We start from the raw sequence: 20,697 nt of genomic DNA on the forward strand, positions 1-20,697 counted from the left end.
AAAATTAGCTTAAAGGGGCTAATAATTTTGTCTTAAAAATGGTTTTTAAAAAAAATAAAAACTGGTTTTATTCTAGCCAAAATAAAACAAATAAGACTTTTTCCAGGAGAAAAAATATTATCAGACATACTGTGAAAATTCCCTTGCTCTGTTAAACATCATTTGGAAAATATTTAAAATAGAAAAGACTTCAACTGTATATATATTTAAAAAACACAAAAATGTTTTACTCTTTTGCACCTACGTGGATTAGTTCACCTCAAAAACGATATTAATTACTTACCCTAATGTCTTCCCTATCCCCTGTTACCTTTCTTTCATCTGTAGAACAGAAATTAACATATTTTAGAAAAAATCAGAGCTCTCTCATCCTCCATACACAGCAATGGTCCAGAGACATACAGGGCCTGATCATACACCAGCCGCAATGTGGCGCAAGGCGAGACACAATTGTTGCTTGCTAGTTTCAGCTCAACGCAAGAGTCATTTTGACGTTTTGCACCATGCCGTTTCAATAGCAAATGCATTCGCGCACATATGTGCCCCATAGGCATTCTGGTCTAAAAAAGGAGGAGTGTTAAGGCGCATTGCTGGCGCGTTGCTAATTTGAGGAACTAGAATAGACTGTTCAATAGACCAGCTAAGAGGAGGTCTAAAGTCGTTAGTTGTGCGCCTCGCTTAAACATTGCCTAATAGACACAGCATGCAATATGCAAATATCTTTACAAATGAAAAAAGAATTAAAGGATTAAAATATTATAAAAATTATTCATTTCTAGCCTAAATTAATACAGTTTAAAAACCACTGCCTCCATGTCTTCTTCATCTCGGGGGGCTTGTTCAGTTTATTCATGACAATTTGCTTTTGTTCAATGTTATTATTATTACCAGTATTATTTATTATATGCATATTTATATTTGTTTTATTAAAAACAAGCTTAGATTTGTCCACCTGTCAGGTTTTATACCATATTGGTCATAGCATGTGTATTTGGATATAACTCAGTTTTTTGACCACACTTTGCAATTATTTTTTATTAATTTGTTTGCTGGAAATTGGAACTAAATTATAAAATAGTTTTGAAACAAATCTTAGCGCTTAACAAACAAAATTAATTAGGTATAGGCTAATGGATGTCTGTGCCTACAACACATTTCCTTATCCACGAGAGTGAAAGTGAAAGTAGAGAATGAGGAGGCTCATCTCTCATTATCACGCTGTAGATGCTCCGTTTAACTGTTTTCTAGTAAAAGGTTCAGTTTTTTCACTTACAAAGTCCACAATGTACATAGCAAATGCGCTATGGCGCAACGTAACTGAGAAAGGGAATGGGAGACTCTGATTGGTTTATTCTCACAACACACCTATAGCTCGTTAAGAGAATAAGTTCAACCCTGTAAGACCATGCGCCACGCTGCAAAGCAGATTTTTTCGTCCTTAAAATAGTAAAAGTGAATTCGGACACGCCCTTAATGCTTCTGCGCCCTATGCTTTAGACTTTGCGCCTGGATCATCAAAATAGAGCCCTCAAAGTCCAGAAAAAGTACCAAATTCCTGTTCAAAATATTGCATGTTATTCAACTTTAATCATTCAAAGCTGTCAGATTTTTTAGATTTTAACTTGTGTCTCAATTATGAGTTTGTTTTCCATGAGTGAGTAATTATTAACATAATTTTCAGTTCTGGGTGAACTAACTCTTTTAGAGATGAAGACAGTTAATACAAGATTACGGTTAATAAAAGACTTCATGACAAACTTTATAAACCTTTCGATTCTAGCCACGTATCAAAGCAGCAAGACCGTTAGGGAAATGAATATGCAGTTTCTGTTCTGCATCTCTCATTCATATCGTGATCATGCATGAGGAGAGATTCTGTAAAGGTTTAGACAGTAGAGAGATGTGGAGCATCTGCTACTGGTCTTTTCTTTTCTCCTCTGTGTCAGACCTGATCACACTCAAGCTGCTCTATATGCATGCCAGAACGTAATGAGTACTATCAGCACTTTAGAAAATAGGGCTATCTTTTAATGGTACGATGCCAATGTACATGCAAAATTGAATTAAATTAAATTTCTAATGAATATATTTGTAGGGTGACAAAAGTGTCCTCCAATTCTAGATATGGCCTTGCAGCCTGTAACTATAGATAACTTCAGTTATAGTAGTTGGGTTTTTTTAAGCCCAAATGCCTAAAGCCATTTCAATTTAATTGCTGATTAATTCATTCATTTCAACGACTGATTGTCTTTAAATTTCATTTTTTAAATTATATTTTATAAATGAATTATTACATTATCCTATTCTTTGCTTTTCCTTATAATAATGTACACTTACCGGCCACTTTATTAGGTACACTTTACTAGAACCGGTTGGACACATTTGCCTTTAGAACTGCCTTAATCCTTTGTGGCATAGATACAACAAGGTACTGGAAATATTCCTCAGAGAATTTGGTCCATATTGACATGTTAGCATCATGCAGCTGTCCCGTTCTCACGTTTTACCACATCCCTAAGGTGCTCTGTTGGATTGAGAACTGGTGACTGTGGAGGCCATTTGAGTACAGTGAACTCGCTGTCATGTTCAAGAAACTAGTCTGAGATGATTCAGGCTTTATGACAAGGAGCGTTATCCTGATGGAAGTAGCCATCAGAAGATGGGTAGATTGTGGTTTCTGAAATACTCTAACCAGCCCTTCTGGCATCCAACCATGCCACAACCATGCCATGTTCAAAGTCACTTAAATCACCTTTCTTCCCCATTTTGATGCTTGGTTTGAGCTGCAGCAGATCGTCTTGACCATGCCTAAATACATTAAGTTGCTGCCATGTGATTGGCGCAGGGCGAGGCAGTGGCGCAGTAGGTAGTGCTGTCGCCTCACAGCAAGAAGGTTGCTGGGTCGCTGGTTCGAACCTCAGTTGGCGTTTCTGTGTGGAGTTTGCATGTTCTCCCTGCCTTCGCGTGGGTTTCCTCCGGGTGCTCCGGTTTCCCTCACAGTCCAAAGACATGCGGTACAGGTGAATTGGGCAAGCTAAATTGTCCGTAGCGTATGAGTGTGTGTGTGAATGTGTGTGTGGATGTTTCCCAGAGATGGGTTGTGGCTGGAAGGGAATCCGCTGCATAAAAAAAAAAAAACTTGCTGGATTAGTTGGTGGTTCATTCCGCTGTGGCGACCCTGGATTAATAAAGGGACTAAGCTGACAAGAAAATGAATGAATGAATGTGATTGGCTGATTAGAAATTTGCGTTAACGAGCAGTTGGACAGGTCTGCCTAATAAAGTAGCCAATAAGTGTATAAAACATATATAATATTATTATATCATATACTATTTGAATATTTACTTTTTATTCAAATATAACCAGACATTTTTTCAGACATAACATTTGTTATTTTATATGTATTGTATGTTTTATTAATGTGTGTGATTGATTAGAACTTTTAATATTTTATTCAGTTTGTTTAAAATAAAACACACCATAATCTTTATAAATTTCTATTTTATTTTACATATGAAATATTACATTTAATTACATTATCGCATCCTTTTTTTTTGTTCCACATTTGTATTTATTTTATTAACATTATAGTTTAAATGAAATCTGTTTACGTATGCTTTTAAGTGAAAAATAGCACCCGCATTGAATGTTTAATGTCAATCACTCGATTGAATGGGCACTAAAAGTGGTTATCAGTTGATAGATATGGGCCAGTAGTGGCCTTTTGCGCCTACTGATAGACTCAGAAGACTATTATCATCCATCCACATGATTAATCAGCTATACTAATAGAGAAGACACCAAATACAGATCTGTTTTTACATTACTGTGACGGCTGGGTTTAGGGTTGGGGTAGACGTTAATAAAAAAACAATTAGTGAAAACTTAATAAATAATATAAATAATTATTGTTAACTTCCGGCTTCAGCTGTATGTGATCTATAGCTGATTAACCATGTGGATGGATGATAACAGTTTTCTGAGCCTACCAGAAGGCACAGAAAGCACCTACTGGCCCATTTCTATCAGCTGATAACCACTGATAATGCCATTCATTCGAACTGGCTGTAAATATTGCAGTCTTTTTTCTATTTTAAAAAGCCTCCACATATGAGGAAATCAACATTGATCAGAATATTTCAATACTTTAAAACACTGCAGATTATTCTTTTTTGCAGGCCAAAACAATTGATAGAAATCATAAAAATAAGGGTGTGCTTGTGTATGTGTTGAGTTTTGTACATAAAAAAAAAACCTCATTGATTTTTTTTGCAATTGATTTGTTCTCTAGGTGTGCCACCGATAACCTGCTTAAACCCACTGATCAGGTTTGCTCAACACCTCCTGCCTCTGAAAAACCAGAACTTATTGAATCCCCAGAACCTGCACCGGTCACACCTCAGAGCTCCATCGTGAGGTCAGAGGTTATGACCTCAAACCCTGTGGTGATCCACCATGCTCAGGCCTCTCCAGTAGCATCACAACAATCCCAGCAATCAACAGCACCTTCACCCATCCCTACACAAAGAAGAGAGTCTACACCGTCACCCACTAAACAGCTCAGAAAACCCTCACTGGAACAAACACAAAACAACACCAGTAATGGAGTTTCTGCTAATGGCGTACATGGCAAGGGTCCTTCTCCAAACCTGATCATTGAGGAGATCCACGCCAGCCACAGCAAGAACAAGAACAGAGCTGTGTCCATAGAGGTAAACGTTGCACACATTTTCAGGTCAAATGTGTTGTGGATAGATTAGTTTCTAAATTGGACAAAAGTGGCTAGACAAAATTGAATCAGGCGTTGTCACAAGACAAGCTCATTTTAGGCCTTGGTTTAACTCAATTTTGACTAATTGTGTGGGTACTACACTTTCCTTTTGGATGGCAGAGTAATACACTATTAGCATACATACTAAAATACAGTCTTTTAGCAGTGGTTTTCAAAGTGGGGGTTGCTTGGCGATGTCCAAAAATCCAATTCATTTTATTAAACTATTAGAATATTTATTTTAGCCATAACAAAATAACAAAGTTGTAGTTAATTGTAAGATTGTTAACATGTTAATAATAAACATTAAAAAAACAACATGTAAAAAAAAGCCATCAGCTTTTAAATTTTTTATTATTTTGCGACCCCTGGGGTGATTACTTTACATTAAAGACACAGCAAAAGTGTCAGATGCAGCACATTGATTTTATGGCACCAGGTTAATCTTTCTGACACTTTTACGGCACTCGTGTACAATGAAATTAAATATACCCTGCTGAAAAAACTGCTTAAACCAGTCTAAGTTGGTTGACCAGCCTGGTTTTAGAGGGGTTTTGGCCATTTCCAGCCTGGTTAGACTGGAAAATGACCTGCTAAAACCAGCTAAAACCAACTTGAACTGCATGGTTTAAGCTGGAAATAGCTGGTTTAGACTGGACTTCCAGTCTGGCTAGGATGGTCAAGCTGGTTTTAGCTGGTCATCTTACAGGCTGACCAGCTAAGACCAGGGTGGAGATGGCTGGAAACCAGCCTGGAAATGGCCAAAAACCCTCTAAAACCAAGCTGGCCGACGAGCTAAAACCATCCAACTCTCCTAGGGTGCTTTAAGCTGTATTTTTCTGCAGGGACTACAACTAAACATGAAGGATAGTTTTTGAGTGGCATTCAAAAGTAAATGGTGAATAGACTTGGGCCTATTGGTATGTCTTTGCATTGTGTGCAAGGATTGTACTGTATATCTATAAACACCTCAGAGGGGGTCACGACTCACTGGCATTGTTATTTTGGGGGTCGTGGGCTGAAAAGTTGTAGAGCCACGGTCTTAAAGGAACATAAGCAGCTATGAATGTAATCAAACCCATATCAGTATTGACCTGTGCATTCAGTCTTAAAGGAACATTTAATGCTTATTTAATGTTTTTAAAAAATACCATAGGGAATAACTGTGGTAAGTTTAATTACTAAGTAAGTTTAACTATAGTAAGTTTAAATAACTTTAAGGGGTTTTAAATAACGTCCTTCACAAAGTTTTGCAGAGTGTGCCTAGAAGCCTACAATTGGGTTTAGAATACTAAAAATAAAAACCGTGTCAGTGTCACTTTCCATTAGAATAAAAATTTTAGTATTTACTCCCAATAAGCTCTCACATTCAAGTTATTACAGGCTTTTAAATTAACTGAACAGAAAAAAATATCCCACAGCAGGCACATTGCCCGGTTATATAATTGCCATAATTATATACAGTATAACATAATTTGATCAAAATAAAGACAACAATTTTATGCTTTGATTTTCCAAAGTACATCAGGATTTTATGTTGAAACATGGCTTTATTTGCCTTTCACCTTTTCCATATGGCAGACGGTGCTTACAAATATGCTTAAAGCCACAATTTCTGGCATTCTTCTTGATCAGGGGAGCCCAAAATTTGTCTTATGAAGGGCCAAAAACCAAAGTTGATTAAGGGTGGTGGGCTGAAGGTAAACATACTAAACTACATTACATTAAAGTTGCCATTGGTGATTTCCTAATTTATTTATTATTTAAAAATAACAAAAAAAACATCGCTTTATATTAACTATTGCAGTACAGATTAAAAAAAAACCCCTACAATAAACTTATTACAGTAAAAAAAAAAAAAAAAAAACTATCCAATTTATAACAGAATGGAGTCACACTAGTCAGGCTGCACCTGTTTTTTGTGCCTTGGTTTACCTGCCAATGTCTTCTGCATTGTCCTTTATCCGTTGAATGACAGTGTTTATATTTTTAAAAAATCAGATTCATTTATGGCTTTTAATGGAAACATTTATCTTTTTTGTAACTCAGGAATAAAATAAACAAATAAAGTTACATTAAATTAGAAATTACGATATCTGTTAAAGGCATTCGCCCCAGCCCCATCATTCTCATGTTGGGTGGTGGGCCAAATTCAAAGGTTACCATGGGCCAAATTTGCAGGCCCTAGTTTGGAAATCTCATTTCCAAATCATCATTTCTATTGGGGGGTCATGGCACCAATAAAACTCCTCCGTTACTGCCAATTTAAGTACTACTAAGCCTGACCGACCTCTGTTAAAAGTCCATTTGTTTTCTACCACATTTTCTAACACCACAAACTGAGTGTGCCTCACACAAGTGAGTAGGCTTGAGAAACCACCCGTATAAACACTCTTCTCTCTATAAATAAAACTCCCCCTTACTCTAGAACCTAATTCTCTGAGCACTAACAGTTCCTTTGTATAATTAGCAGTTCCTGTGATTACTGCAGCATCTTGTTGCATCACTAAACTCCTCCTCGGTTTTAAGTCGCTTTAGACAAAAGCGTCTACTAAATGACTAAATTTATTTATTTTCAAAATGTATAAATTTTATTTGTTTGGTATTTTCAGGCTGCAGAGAAGGAATGGGAGGAGAAAAGGCAGAACTTGGGTCATTATGATGGACAGGAGTTTGAGCGGATTCTCCAGGAAGCAGAAGCAAACATGCTGAGGGGAATACCAAACCTCGAGGTGCCCAGTCAACTTGAGGGTTCTCCTGCTCCACCTGCCATGCTTCCTGCCTCTCTGGAGGAGGTAGTAGAAATAAACGAACCAGTAGCAGCACCAAGAGAACACGGTAAGAAACAAAGACACATCGGTTGTCTTTAAGGAACATACCACTTTTTTGGAAATTGATTTTACAAGTTCATTTTTTTGTCAAATAAGTTTCATTTGGTCATTGAGTAGACTTTCAATAATCACAAATTCCAGGTTTAATTTGGAATTTCTGTTGTGCACTGCTCAATGAATATGTATAATCTGACTGTCCTAATGTAATAAGCACTAGGTCAGGATCTACGTGTAGCTCAAGGACATCTGAAAGCATTTTAAAAACCTCATTCCAGAATCCCTGTATTTTATGGCTTCTTCTGATTTGCACTCATCACAAATAGGAGATATATTAGAGAAAATCCTATGTAATTTCTTTTTAGTGAAGTGTAGTCTATATAGGACCTTGCACTGGATTAGGCAATCTAGTGTTCATTGACTGTTTATCAGTATCCTCTAAGCCAGGGGTCACCAATCTCAGTCCTGGAGGGCCGGTGTCCCTTCAGGGTTTAGTTCCAACTTGCCTCAACACACCTGCCTGGATGTTTCAAGTCTACCAAGTAAGACCTTGATCAGCTGGTTCAGGTGTGTTTGATTAGGGTTGGAAATTCCTAAATAGGATCCTAATTTAGGGTCCTAAATTCTGCAGGACACCGGCCCTCCAGGAACAAGTTTGGTGACCACTGCTCTAAGCTATTCTGCCAAATCTCTTCTGAAATTTCTATTCCAATCTCTCGTTCCCATTCTTCTCTGATCAACTTTGTAGTGGGGACGGTAGCTGCTAATAACTTTTTATAAATTAGAGATAATTGTTGTTTCCCTTTAAATGTGTGAGACAATCATAAGTGATTGAGGGCAGGACCTCATCTTGGAAAACATTGTGTACGCAGGTAATTCTTTATTTGTAAAAATCTGAAAGATAAAAAGTTTTTTGAAAGGTTATATATCTGTTGTAATTGAAGAAAGGAACCTAAAACCCCTTCCATATAGAGGTCAATATGGATGTGCATATACCCAATTCCTTTCATTGATTAAAGGTTGTATTCAATCTTGAAAGAAGAAATGATGGGTTATTTGCAGTTGGGATTAAGAGAGGAAGTGATTTTATCTTAAGGTATTCTCTTATCTGTCTTCAATTCGTTGAAGTATATGTAACTGATTCTTTATAACAATAAAATTGACTGCTGTTTGGTTTACTATTACTGGAGATAATAACGTTGCTCCAAGATTGTAAGAATGGCGGTAATCTTGCTCTATCTGAAGCCAGTGTGGGGCAGTACCCGACTGTTCTAACCATAGTGTAAACATGTGAACGTGTGTAGACCAGTAGTAAAGGTGAAAATCCGGAAAGGCTAAACCCTCCTTCTGTTTGGGTTTACAAAGATAATTTTCTTAAATTCTGTGACTTTTGTAGTTCAACAGAAATGGAAGAATAATCAAGTGTTTTTAAAGAAGGACTTGGGTAATAGTATTGGGATATTACGAAATAAATATAATATTTAAGGAAGAAATATAATTTTTATTGCATTTATTCTGTCAGTTAGAGAGATTGGGAGAGTCTTCCAATCAGTGTTGCCAGACATACAATAATAATCTTATTTGTACAATAATTCAGACCTCTGTATGATGTATGATTAATAATGAAAAAAATACTATAATGTACGATAATTTCAGAATTTGATGGCATTTAAAATGAATTTCATTATAATCTTAGGGCTTTTATACTTATTGATCTAGCTGCATCTTTTGTCTACTGTCTGTGAGGAGAACGTGAAGTTAGGCATGTTTTCTATCTCATCCTACGTCACATCTTCTCATCAACAAGGTTAATCTCACTAAAACAAAGCCACAAAATCGGCTCATTACAGATACTCTGAATGGGCTTGTGCACACCTCAGAGTGACTTAAAAATTTGGAACGGTGCACAGCTTTCAAGCCAAGCAGCACAATGTTGCAGTCTAATTTGTACCACAAAATAAATCCCTCAACATCTGCCAACACGCAAGCATCCAATAAAAGTGACTCGGAGGTGTAAGAATGAACCTTCCCACTAAGGTACGTCTTTTTTTTTTTTACGTAGTGTGGTAATTTGCACGTTGTGTCAAAGTTCTATTTGTCTGGATAATAACTGCATACTCGTACGATAATTTTCCTCAAAATATGATAATTTAGATTTTCTGGTACAATACTTTGACATTTCCAATCTGGCAACACTGCTTTCAATAGTCTATACAGTTCTGTAGTTTAGACTATAAGGTGTATTATAGACAGGTCTTTTAAACAAACGGGGAAATTTTCAATATTAACTAAAGCCAGAAATTTTCGCAGAAGTATTATTAATCTTGAGTACAGCAGGAAGGCTCACTTGTGGTTGGGTGATATAAAGCAAAATATCATCCGCATACAATGATATTGTATTAATAGTATTTGAACCCTGTCTGATTCCTCTTTTAAGATAAAAGAGTCTGAAATTGTTCTATTTGTTAAAACACGCACTATTGGACTACTGTACACAATTTTTTCTCCCAAATCACATTTCTCAAGTACAGCGTTTTAAAGTCCATTTGAGTTAGATAGTTAGGATTTACAATTTTGGAACCCATTCAGCTGATTTCCTGGTTTGGCAGAAGCACCTTTAGAATAAGTGTACAAGCCTAGAGGATAGCAACTTCATTATCCATCAATCTTACATGAAGTAAATACAGAATAGTCAAACCTTAAATACAGATTTTTTTATTTTTATTTTTGAGCGAGATTCTAATGGTCTAATCCAGGGGTGTCAAACTCAATTCCTGAAGGGCCGAAGCCCTGCACAGTTTAGTTCCAACCCTGCTCCAACACACTTACCTGTAGGTTTCAAACAAGCCTGAAGGACTCAATTAGTTTGATCAGGTGTGTTTAATTAGGGTTGGAACTGAACTGTGCAGAGCTGCGGCCCTTTTGGAACTGAGTTTGACACCTGTGGTCTAATCTGATTTAATAATTTTAGCTAAGCTAACCCTGCTGAAAAATCCAGCTTAAACCAGCTTAGGCTGGTTGGCTGGTTTTAGCTGGTTGACCAGCCTGGTTTTAGAGGGGTTTTGGCCATTTCCAGGCTGGTTTCCAGCCATTTCCAGCCTGGTCTTAGGTGGTCAGGCTGGAAAATGACCAGCCAAATCCAGCTAAAACCAGCTTGACCAGCCTGATTTAAGCTGGATATAGCTGGTTTTGGCTGGGCTCCCAGCTTGGCTAGGCTGGTCAAGCTGGTTTAAGCTGATCATCTCCCAGCCTGACCATCTAAGACCAGGCTGGAAATGGCTGGAAACCAGCCTGGAAATGGCCAAAACCTCTCTAAAACCAGCCTGGTCGACCAGCTAAAACCAGCCATCCTGCCTGGGCTGGTTTAAGCTGGATTTTTCAGCAGGGTTAGCTTAGCTAAAATTATTAAATCAGATTAGACCACAGGTGTCAAACTCAGTTCCAAAAGGGCCGCAGCTCTGCACAGTTTAGTTCCAACCCTAATTAAACACACCTGATCAAACTAATTGAGTCCTTCAGGCTTGTTTGAAACCTACAGGTAAGTGTGTTGGAGCAGGGTTGGAACTAAACTGTGCAGGGCTTCGGCCCTCCAGGAATTGAGTTTGACACCCCTGGATTAGACCATTAGAATCTCGCTCAAAAATAAAAATAAAAAAATCTGTATTTAAGGTTTGACTATTCTGTATTTACTTCATGTAAGATTGATGGATAATGAAGTAGCTATCCTCTAGGCTTGTACACTTATTCTGCTTAATAATCAAAGACATTTGCTGCTGTACCATGGCTGCAGCAGGCACAATATTAAGCAGCACCTGAAAATAGTTCCTATATAGGTAATTAGCTAACAACACTGTCTAATATCTAACAATGATTTATTCTAAATTAAGCTAAAAGTGCTCCCTCCAGATATGGAGATCAGCTGAATGGATATAAAATTGGTAAAGCACAACTGTTTAGGGGACTCGTACTCTACACAACTCTAGGGGACTTGTAAAATGGCTATTTCCATAAAATGTGTTCCTTTAAGATTTCTAATTAGTGGTGCTTGTACTTAACTTTTGTTTCTGCAGATGACAATCAGCCAAACTCTGAGAAACCAGCTAAGACTGCTTCAGAGAAACCTCCCAAACCTCTGGAGAAACCAGTTAAGCCAGCCTTGGAGAAACCTCTTAAACCCAGCCTATCCATCAAATCCAACCTAGAGAGACAGAGTAAGACTCAGGAAAAAGTTAAACTTCAGAGCACAGAGAAAACCAACAAGTCTCCTCCTCCACCCCCACCTCGACGCAACTACACCACCAACACCGGCATGACCACCACCCGCTCTGGAGAGGTCATTTACACCAGCAGGAAAGAGTCTGTAACGGTAGGGCTGTATCTTAAAACCAGTGTTGATTTTCACAGCAGTTTGGATTTAGTTTGCTTATAGACTTTTGATTAAAATGCCATTTAGTGGTAGTCATATTTTAGTCTTCTGAATTTATTGTAGCTTTAGACTTGTTTTAGTCGACCTCATTTAATAAGATTTTAGTCAACTAAGTTTATTTATCTTCGATCTTGAGAGTCCCTTGCCACATTGATGAAGGCTATATGACACAGGGAAGCCCTTTCCTTAAACAGCAATATAAACAAAAATCTATAAATAAAAATCTAATATTTAAACAATTGTAACTGATATTACAAAGTAGGCTAAATGAACAAAACACTATGGGCTCTATTTTGACGGTCCATGCGCAGAGCGCAAAACGCAGGGCGCAAGCACTTTCAGGGTCAGTGCCAGAATGCATTTTTGCTAATTTACGGATGGGAAAATGCGCTTTGCGCCAAGGCGCATTGTCTAAAAGGGTTGAGTTTATTTTCTTAATGAGTTATAGGTGTGTTTTGAGAATAAACCAATTAGAGTCTAATCTCCCATTCCCTTTAAGAGTCAGCTGTGTCGCGCCAAGAGAGCATTCGCTATTTACAGGACGCAAAGTAACTCTAAGTGGAAAAAATGAGCATTTCACAAGCAAACAGTTAACAGTTGACAGTTTTTCAACAGAAAACTGTTAAACAGAGCATCTACTGCGTGAGAATGAGAGATAAATGATCTACTTTCACATTCGCTCTTGGATAGGGAAATCTTTACGCACAGACATCAATTAGTCTATAAATAATTAATGTCGTTTGTTAAGCGCAAAGATTTGTTTCAAAACTATTTCTAAATTCAGTTCTAATTTCTAGCAAACAAATAAATAAACAATAATAACCAAGTGTGATCAAAATACTGAGTTATTTCCAAATACACCTGCCATGCCCCATATGGTCTAAAACCTGACAGAGGGGCAAATCTAAGCTTGTTTTTAATAAAACAAATATAAATATGGATATATTAAATAATACTGCTAATAATAATACCATTATACAAAAGCAAACTGTCATGAATTAACTGAAAAAGCCTCCCGAGATGAAGAAAACATAAAAGCAGTGGTTTTTCATATTTATATAGGCTAGAAAATAATATGTTTTGTAATATTTTAATCCTTTATATTTATATCCTTGTAACAAGGAGACTGACACGGAGGGATCCATTATGCAGTATTTATTAATCACACTCTTACTCAAACATTCACTATGCACAAAGGTGCAAACACACATCAACAGTAGCAGCAATGTTATCAAGGCTGGCGACAGACAGACACAGAGTGAGTTACCAGGCATGGGTCAAAGGCAGGCGGCGTGATTCAGAGTCCGTGTATCAGGCTTGGGTCGAGGGCAGGCAGCGAGTATCAGCGTCCGTGTATCAGGCATGGGTCGTAGGCAGGCAGAAGGCAAAGCAGAGTCAGAAACGGGCTGGAGTAATACACAGGAGATCAGGCAGGATATAATGCTCAGTAATGCTGGCCGGGGCTGAACAAGACTTTGCACTGACTGACTGTTTGAGTGCGGCTTATAAAGGGTACGTGGGTCGTTAACTGGGATGTGATTCAGGTGTGCACGATCAGTGTAAGTGGATGATGTAATGCTAGAAGTCCGGAGATGGCGGCCTCTGCTGGCCAGCGAGGGGAATGACTGGGACTGAGTCGGTGACAATCCTATATCTATTCTTGTTATATTCTATATATCCTTAATATTTAATTTTTTTCATATGTAAAGATATTTGCCTATTGCTCTTTTGTGCGTATTATGCAGTGCGTAAGCGAGGCACAACGCCGGAGTTTAGACCGGGTTAGTTTTGGTCTAATGAAAAATCTATAATAGTTTCTCAAAATAGCAACGCGCCAGCGGTCCATCTCAGAAAGCCTCCCTTTTTAGACCAGAACGCCTATGGGCTCACAAATGAGCGCTAATGCATTTGCTATTTAAACAGCGTAGCGCAACACCTCAAAACGACTCTTGCGCCAAGCTGAAATTACCAAAAGACTACTGCGCCGCGTCTTGCGCCACACTGCTCCGGGTGTATGATAGGGCCCGAAGACAGTTACGGTTTACTTTCTTGCTAAAAAGCGCTTGTTTTCCCATCAATAACTTTCTTTGACCCTTAAAGATATCTTTTGAGGGATTTATTTTTACATGCACAAACAACAGCAGCCTAAACAACAGAACATTGTTGTCTAATTTTACCTGTAGTGCTTCTGTGAGAGGAATACATTCATATAAAATCAACAAGGACGAATAGGTTTCACTTTCACAACAAAAATAGATTAATAACCCTGTCATGTGGCCATTTCATTTTTCTATTCGCTGTATAAGTTCAACATAATAGCATTAAGGACAGCATATGCTTTTTTTAATTTTACATTCTGTAAATTGAATGGGATCTCACTTTTCACTTCGATAAAACATAATCGTGAATTTGAAAATAAAAGAAACAACATTGAAAGGGGTTCCGTTTTGTCATGTTTACCCTGCTTTTAGCTTAATTGTCCAACATGTTACAGCAATGTCACGGTGTTTAAAAAAAGAACGCTGCATTGATCTATTGTAAGGAGCAAATAAAACAAAACACAACGTCACATCATTTGTTTTGGGAAATGAATAAGCAGTGTCTCAACGTCCATATGAAAGCATCTGGCTGTCAGTCTTTGAGATGACTGGACTTTACTCTGCAGCAGCTCCACACCTTGATACTCATGACGAGAATAACATGTGTAGTAATCTTTTCTTTTAAGTGAGATGTAAATCGCCGTCATGAATAAATTTTATATTTGCACTTTTACACAGAATAATCCATGATCACGTTAGACAAAACTGAAACCGCATGTCAAAATAACACATTGTCAGTATTTTTTGAGACCCCCAAATATTTCACATATCAAGTTTTCATGGGAGCCCATGCCTTAATTAGGGGAGCCGAGCTCCCCCTAACTGCCACGTAGTTCACACCCTGACTCCTGGGGAACACATTTATTAACATTAATGATATTAAAGCCCCTTGATTATTAATGATTAATATGCCCCTTTTTACAAGATGTAAAATAAGTCTCTGATGTGTCTAGATTGTCTATATGAAGGTTTAGCGCAAAATACCCCACAAATCCTGTTTGATATGCCCCTTTTAGGCTTAGTTCCAAATTGTGCCATTTTAGTGACTGCCACTTTAAATACAAATGAGATTGTGCTCTTTTTAAAAGAGGACAGAGCTGCAAATGCCTGTATGTCAGCATAGTGGAAGATTCCAAAACAAGACTAACGTCCTATGCTAATGATGGAGAGATCGTCACTAATTTCTGGGGCTTTTCCCCTCTGATGAAAGGTACAAAGGGAGAATGTCAATCAAATCGTATCTGCAGTGGTTTTGATAAAGTGTGATTATAAAAAATAAATACCCTTTTACAATTAGAAGCTGGATATAGACACACTGTTGCCACACGACTGTGTTTAAACCCTAAAAAAATTTAATTTTGCATAAAGGATATCCCTGTAAGGTTTAAAGAATACAGGCTCAGATTTACAGATGTGTTGTACATTTGGCCTATATAATTGAATAGAATTAATTCTGCTGCCCGAATGCGAATGTTACTAAAGTTTACGTCACTGCTTTCAGTTTACAATTGAATGCACAGATCATAGACTTGATATAATTTGTACAACCAATTGGGTTGGGATGTCACTGCAAGAACATTGTTACACTGGTAAATGTGTGCAATTGCCAAATCGATAGTGAAAGGAAGAGCATTTTGAGGTGAGTTGGTGCTTTTAGGGTAGAAGTGTATTGTCCAATTTAAAGCTGATTAAAACCACAGCAATATTGTCTATGAGGGCAAAGATCTCCCTCATTGTGATCAGTAAATTACATAATTTTTTTAATGGATATTTGTTAGTAGAACTGGAATATTTGGTATTTTCTATTATATATATTACATAATTTTTGATCATTTTGAATGGACAATATCTGCGCTAAAAAAAAATCTTCCAATTTATTCAGATTTATTTATACCTACTCTGCTCTAAGCTTTTCTTCTCCCACATATTGACAATTTTGGACGTTTAATAAGGCATGGAGTAAATGATTGGTTATGTCCTGCCGGGTATATCAGAATAGGCTACTGTATAAATGTGTGCAGGAAATTCCTTCTGGAACTGGACTGGAACTTTTACCAAACATTTTCTCCATAAACATTTTCACTGACTATTTGTTGACAAAAACGTCAGGATATTTTGCTGTAGTTTTAGTCAGTGAAAAAACATCATTGACGAATAATATGACAAAGCATATTGGTCAACGAAATCACACTGCTCAAAACTAAAAATTAGGACTGAAACAAAATTATAAAAAAAATCTTTGCTCAAATGTTTTTTAGGAAGGTGAAGAGGAGTCCAACATTTCAACAATGTCTCAGCCTGAACCAAAGACCCCCCCAGAGGTAAAGCCCAAACCCATCACCCCTCCACCTATCTCTGCCTCAGCCATCACTGAAGAAGAGGACGAAGGAGACAAGATTATGGCAGAGCTACAGGTGAGATATATGCAGAAACCAACATACATGCACACATAAACAACAAATACAGGCCTGTAACAGGTATAACATGTTCTCAATGGTTCTAAAAATTTTTACATGCACATGCTCACTGACTTTTAACTAATAAGTGTATTAATCTTGAAATGTCTAAGGTGTGAAATTGCTTTGGTGTGGGTGTTAAGCTGCTTTGGTGTGCGTAAGCCTGTGGCTCATGTGGTGGCAGTTTCATTTCTCGTGGCATAGATAAGCTTCTGTTCTGTAAATACCTAACATAGTTCTCCCGAATAAATAAATCAATAAATCACACAATTTGTCCAGTTCTACCGACACATTTCCTCTTTAAATAAAAAATACAAATAAAATAAAAATGTAAAAAAGAGTAGTGCGCTGCAGTTTATTCAGAACATACAAGTAAAGTCAGAATTATTAGCCCCCCTGTTTATTTTTTCCCCAATTTCTGTTTAACGGAGAGAGAAAAAAAATTCAACACATTTCTAAACGTAATAGTTTTAATAACTCATTTCTAATGACTGATTTATTTTATCTTTGTCATGATGACAGTACATAATATTTTACTAGATATTTTTCAAGACACTTCTATACAGCTTAAAGTGACATTTAAAGGCTTAACTAGGTTAACTAGGCAGGTTAGGCTGATTAGGCAAGCTATTGGATAACGTTGGTTTGTTCTGAAGAATATCGGTGAAAAAAAATTGCTCAAAGGGGCTAATAATTTTGACCTTAAAGTGGTGATTAAACAATTAAAAACTGCTTTTATTCTAGCCGAAATAAAACAAATAAGACTTTCTCCAGAAGAAAAAACATTATCAGACATACTGTGAAAATTCCCTGAATTGGTTAAAGATCATTTGGGAAATAGTTAAAAAGAAAACAAAATTCAAAGGGGGGCTAATAATTGTGACATCAACTGTATATAAAATAAATGTATGTATTATTAACTTTTATTTTTTATGTAAAAGCAGGCATACAGTAGCTCTTAGTACCTAATTGGCTCTTTTACTTCCATTGATTTTTAGTCGTAAAAAACTTCTTGATGTTTCCAACTGGACATTTCTAACTATGTAATCTTTTTTTATGTATTGTCATTAAACACTTGTTTGTACAGCAAGTAATTAGACTGTTTGTTATTCCTAGTCATTTCCCCCATAGTTGAAATGAAAGTCCTAAAACAATAGCAGAAAATAGCCTAAAATTACATTAAGTTATTTATTAATTCATTCATTAAAATGTTTCTCCGATAAATTTTGATAAACAGGCTAAACCAGGGGTGCCAAACCTTTTCTTATGAAGGGCCAAAAACCAAACTTAGTTTGTGTGCCAAAGTAGAATATAGCAAATTATATTACATTAAACTTGCCATGGGTAATTTCCTAATTTATTTGCTAGAATTTAATAATAACTAGACAACATTGCTTTAAAGCATATTAATTAATGATGCAGTGACATTTTTAACTTTTTATTATGACATTATTCACCTTAATCTTCACATTTGAGTCGGTGAAGCCATTTGAATCTTTTTGGCTCGAGACCTCCGGTCTCATTCACTTCCATTCATTTTTAGACGTTAAAATCAGCTTGTTCTACTGCTTGATGTTGCAAAATGATATTTTCTTATGATATTATTCTACTTTGTCTGTATAGTTATGCAAACACTTGTTTGTAGAGCAAGTAGTTTGATCGTTTTCTGCAGTTTATTGTTCCTAGTCATTTCTCCCATAGGCGACTAAATCGGCAGTTCTAAAATAAATCGCAAAAACGAGCACACTTCCACATTGAAGAAAAAGGTCAATAGTAAAAACATAAACAATAATATTTATAATACAATGGAGTTCAATGCAGAATACACAAGTTGAGCTGCTTCTGCCTTTGCCTTTATTTGCTCACCGATGTCTTGTGCATTGTCCTCTATCTGTCAAGTAACAAAATCTACATTTTAAAAGTCTGATTCATTTACAACATTAAAAATAGACATTTAATTTCAGTTGGCTTTTTTGTTGCTCCTCAATTAAACAAAGAAACAAACGGTTATGTTTAATTCTAAATGGTAATCTCTCTCTAAGGCATTTCCCCGAACCAACTCCCCATTATTCTGGGGGGCCAAGCCAAAGGTTACCTTGGGCCAACTTTGGCCTGCAGGCCCAACTTTGGGCACCTCTGGGCTAAACAATAATAAAATACACTGTAGATAATGAAAATGATAAAATGATCCCCATTTTTTTTAACGATGGGAAGATTCTAATCTTTTACCCCCTTCCTCACAAATTCTTCTCTTCAGGTTTTCCAGAAGTGCTCTGTTAAGGAGGTAGGGCTCAAGGGTTTGGTAGAGCCACAGATCAGAGAGCTAAGACCTGGGGTCTTACTGCCCCTTAAAGATAAGAAGGTAAAGGATATGATGTCCTTTAGTAGACCCTCCAACTGCCTGCCTGTGCCAGCCGCTTGTCCCTGATGGCTGCCCTTTACAATGCTTGTTTGGCTTTCTCACCCTTCGCTAACTTTCTCTATACACTTTTTGTGATGGGTATACACAGCAAAACTGTTCTCACTGTTCTTTAAGTTTAAATTCTGTTCCTTTTCTTTTATTTCCACTGAACTCATGAACTGTGCTGATTGTGTTTATGTAGTGTGAGCCAAAAGGAGAAACAGATATGACTGGCTTTGTGTGCTCAGAGTCACCCAATCAATAAACTAGATTTTCGACCCTGCTGTCAAAGGGTGTTGTGTGTGTGTTTTCATTTTTACATTTATCGGTTGAAAGCAATTCAATTTCCAAAGTTATTTTTCCTACTGTAGACTTATATTTTAAAGGGCACCTAGTTTACCAATTTTTTAAGATTTAATATTAATATTATGGTTCTTCTATGGAGTGTGCCAGTTTAGGTTCAGTTCAAAACACAATTCAGATTTTTTTATTATAATGTGTTAAAAAGTGTCATTTTGGGGGCGTGTACACAGGTCATTGTTTTAGGGGTGTGTTGCTTCACATGAAAATGAGTTTCGACTTCCCGCCCAACTTAAGAAGGGGGGCGGAGCCAAGAGCTCCCTGCTTTGTGTTTGGAAACAGACAGGCAGACAGAGAAGCAACATGAGTGAGAGGACCAGCATTCAGCCATACATGTACGACTCGGACACAGACCAAGCAGAGACTACAAAATCATTTGTGTCTTTGTATAGTTTTACAGCCAACTGTTTGCTAGTTTAAAAGTTCAAAGCTTGTACACCAAGACTAATAACCACGCACACTGAATTAACTTTGACTGAGGCTATAACTAAAGGGCGTCACACACCAGCTGCACCGCACAGAGCCGCGACACGGCACACCAGATGCGCATATTTGCAAGTTATTTTAAATGAAAGTATTCAGATGCGCTCTGTGGTGCAGCAGAAATATAAACATTGTCCAAAGTCGTGAATGAGCGACGCGTACAGCCGCCAACTTGCGGCGCCGGTGTGTGTTTAGATATCTAAAATGCATGGCGCTGCGTGGTGCTTCTGGTGCGACCTGCTTAAGGCGAGTTTGTTTCTTCCAATGGAGGGACGCGCACAGCACTTTCCAGCTGCACCTTGTTAAGATGACCGGGAGCTTCTGTGACCGCAGGAAATGAAAACGGCTGAAGTTTAAGAAGGATGCAATGAAAAGTACACGTTTGCAAACCCACCTAAAGTTATAAACAATGGTGCCGATGAGAGCGATCATGTGGTGAATGTTGATCTTGTGTTGAGCCCAATGAGCCTTACATCTAAAAATAAAGCAAGGGTCTTCCTTTGGTGACATCGTTTTGACTTACAAGCTGAAAATGGCAGACGTGAAACAACAAACTGAGGATGTGATAATGCGCGCTTGTCAATATTGGTGGGCAGGGGACCGCACTCCTACGTCAAGTTGTGTTCGATCTAAAAACCGGTCCAATTGTTTTTTATGTTGTTAAATTGAAAAAAAAGGACTGGGTGTGTTAATTTCACACCAATATGACAGTCTATAAACTATACTCACAGATATGTCTTTACAAACAGCTTGAAAAGTAGATTTTCCACCATAGGTGCCCTTTAAGTTATATAAACCGGGTATAGCCAATCCGTCACATAACAGATTTATGGGAAATTTTCAAGACTTTAATGTGGCCAGCTAGTTTTTTA

General features: G+C 37.4%; 1 protein-coding gene and 1 long non-coding RNA gene across 51 annotated transcripts in view; one reads left to right on the top strand and one right to left on the bottom strand.

The window, feature by feature from the left end:
* Nucleotides 1–18,839, bottom strand: part of LOC147831003 (uncharacterized) — a 63,640-nt gene extending 44,801 nt beyond the window's left edge. The window contains exons 1-2 of the long non-coding RNA XR_015524779.1: nucleotides 16,181–18,839; nucleotides 14,007–16,128 (exon numbers count right to left, since the gene is read on the bottom strand). This is a non-coding gene — a long non-coding RNA (uncharacterized LOC147831003). The remainder of the gene's footprint in view (nucleotides 1–14,006; nucleotides 16,129–16,180) is intronic.
* Nucleotides 1–20,697, top strand: part of si:ch211-285f17.1 — a 288,027-nt gene that overhangs the window by 260,036 nt on the left and 7,294 nt on the right. For 25 of the 50 annotated variants that reach the window (XM_087309215.1, XM_087309218.1, XM_087309237.1 and 22 more), the window contains 5 exons: nucleotides 4,293–4,713; nucleotides 7,385–7,610; nucleotides 11,671–11,966; nucleotides 16,384–16,539; nucleotides 18,839–18,943. In XM_087309215.1, coding sequence (XP_087165341.1) covers nucleotides 4,293–4,713; nucleotides 7,385–7,610; nucleotides 11,671–11,966; nucleotides 16,384–16,539; nucleotides 18,839–18,943 — 1,204 coding nt within the window. The remainder of the gene's footprint in view (nucleotides 1–4,292; nucleotides 4,714–7,384; nucleotides 7,611–11,670; nucleotides 11,967–16,383; nucleotides 16,540–18,838; nucleotides 18,944–20,697) is intronic. The other 25 variants (XM_087309220.1, XM_087309240.1, XM_087309245.1 and 22 more) reach the window with 1 other exon arrangement.

Source organism: Danio rerio, chromosome 24 (assembly GCF_052040795.2).
Source record: "Danio rerio strain M-AB ecotype USA chromosome 24, GRCz13ab, whole genome shotgun sequence".
NCBI lineage: Eukaryota > Metazoa > Chordata > Actinopteri > Cypriniformes > Danionidae > Danio > Danio rerio.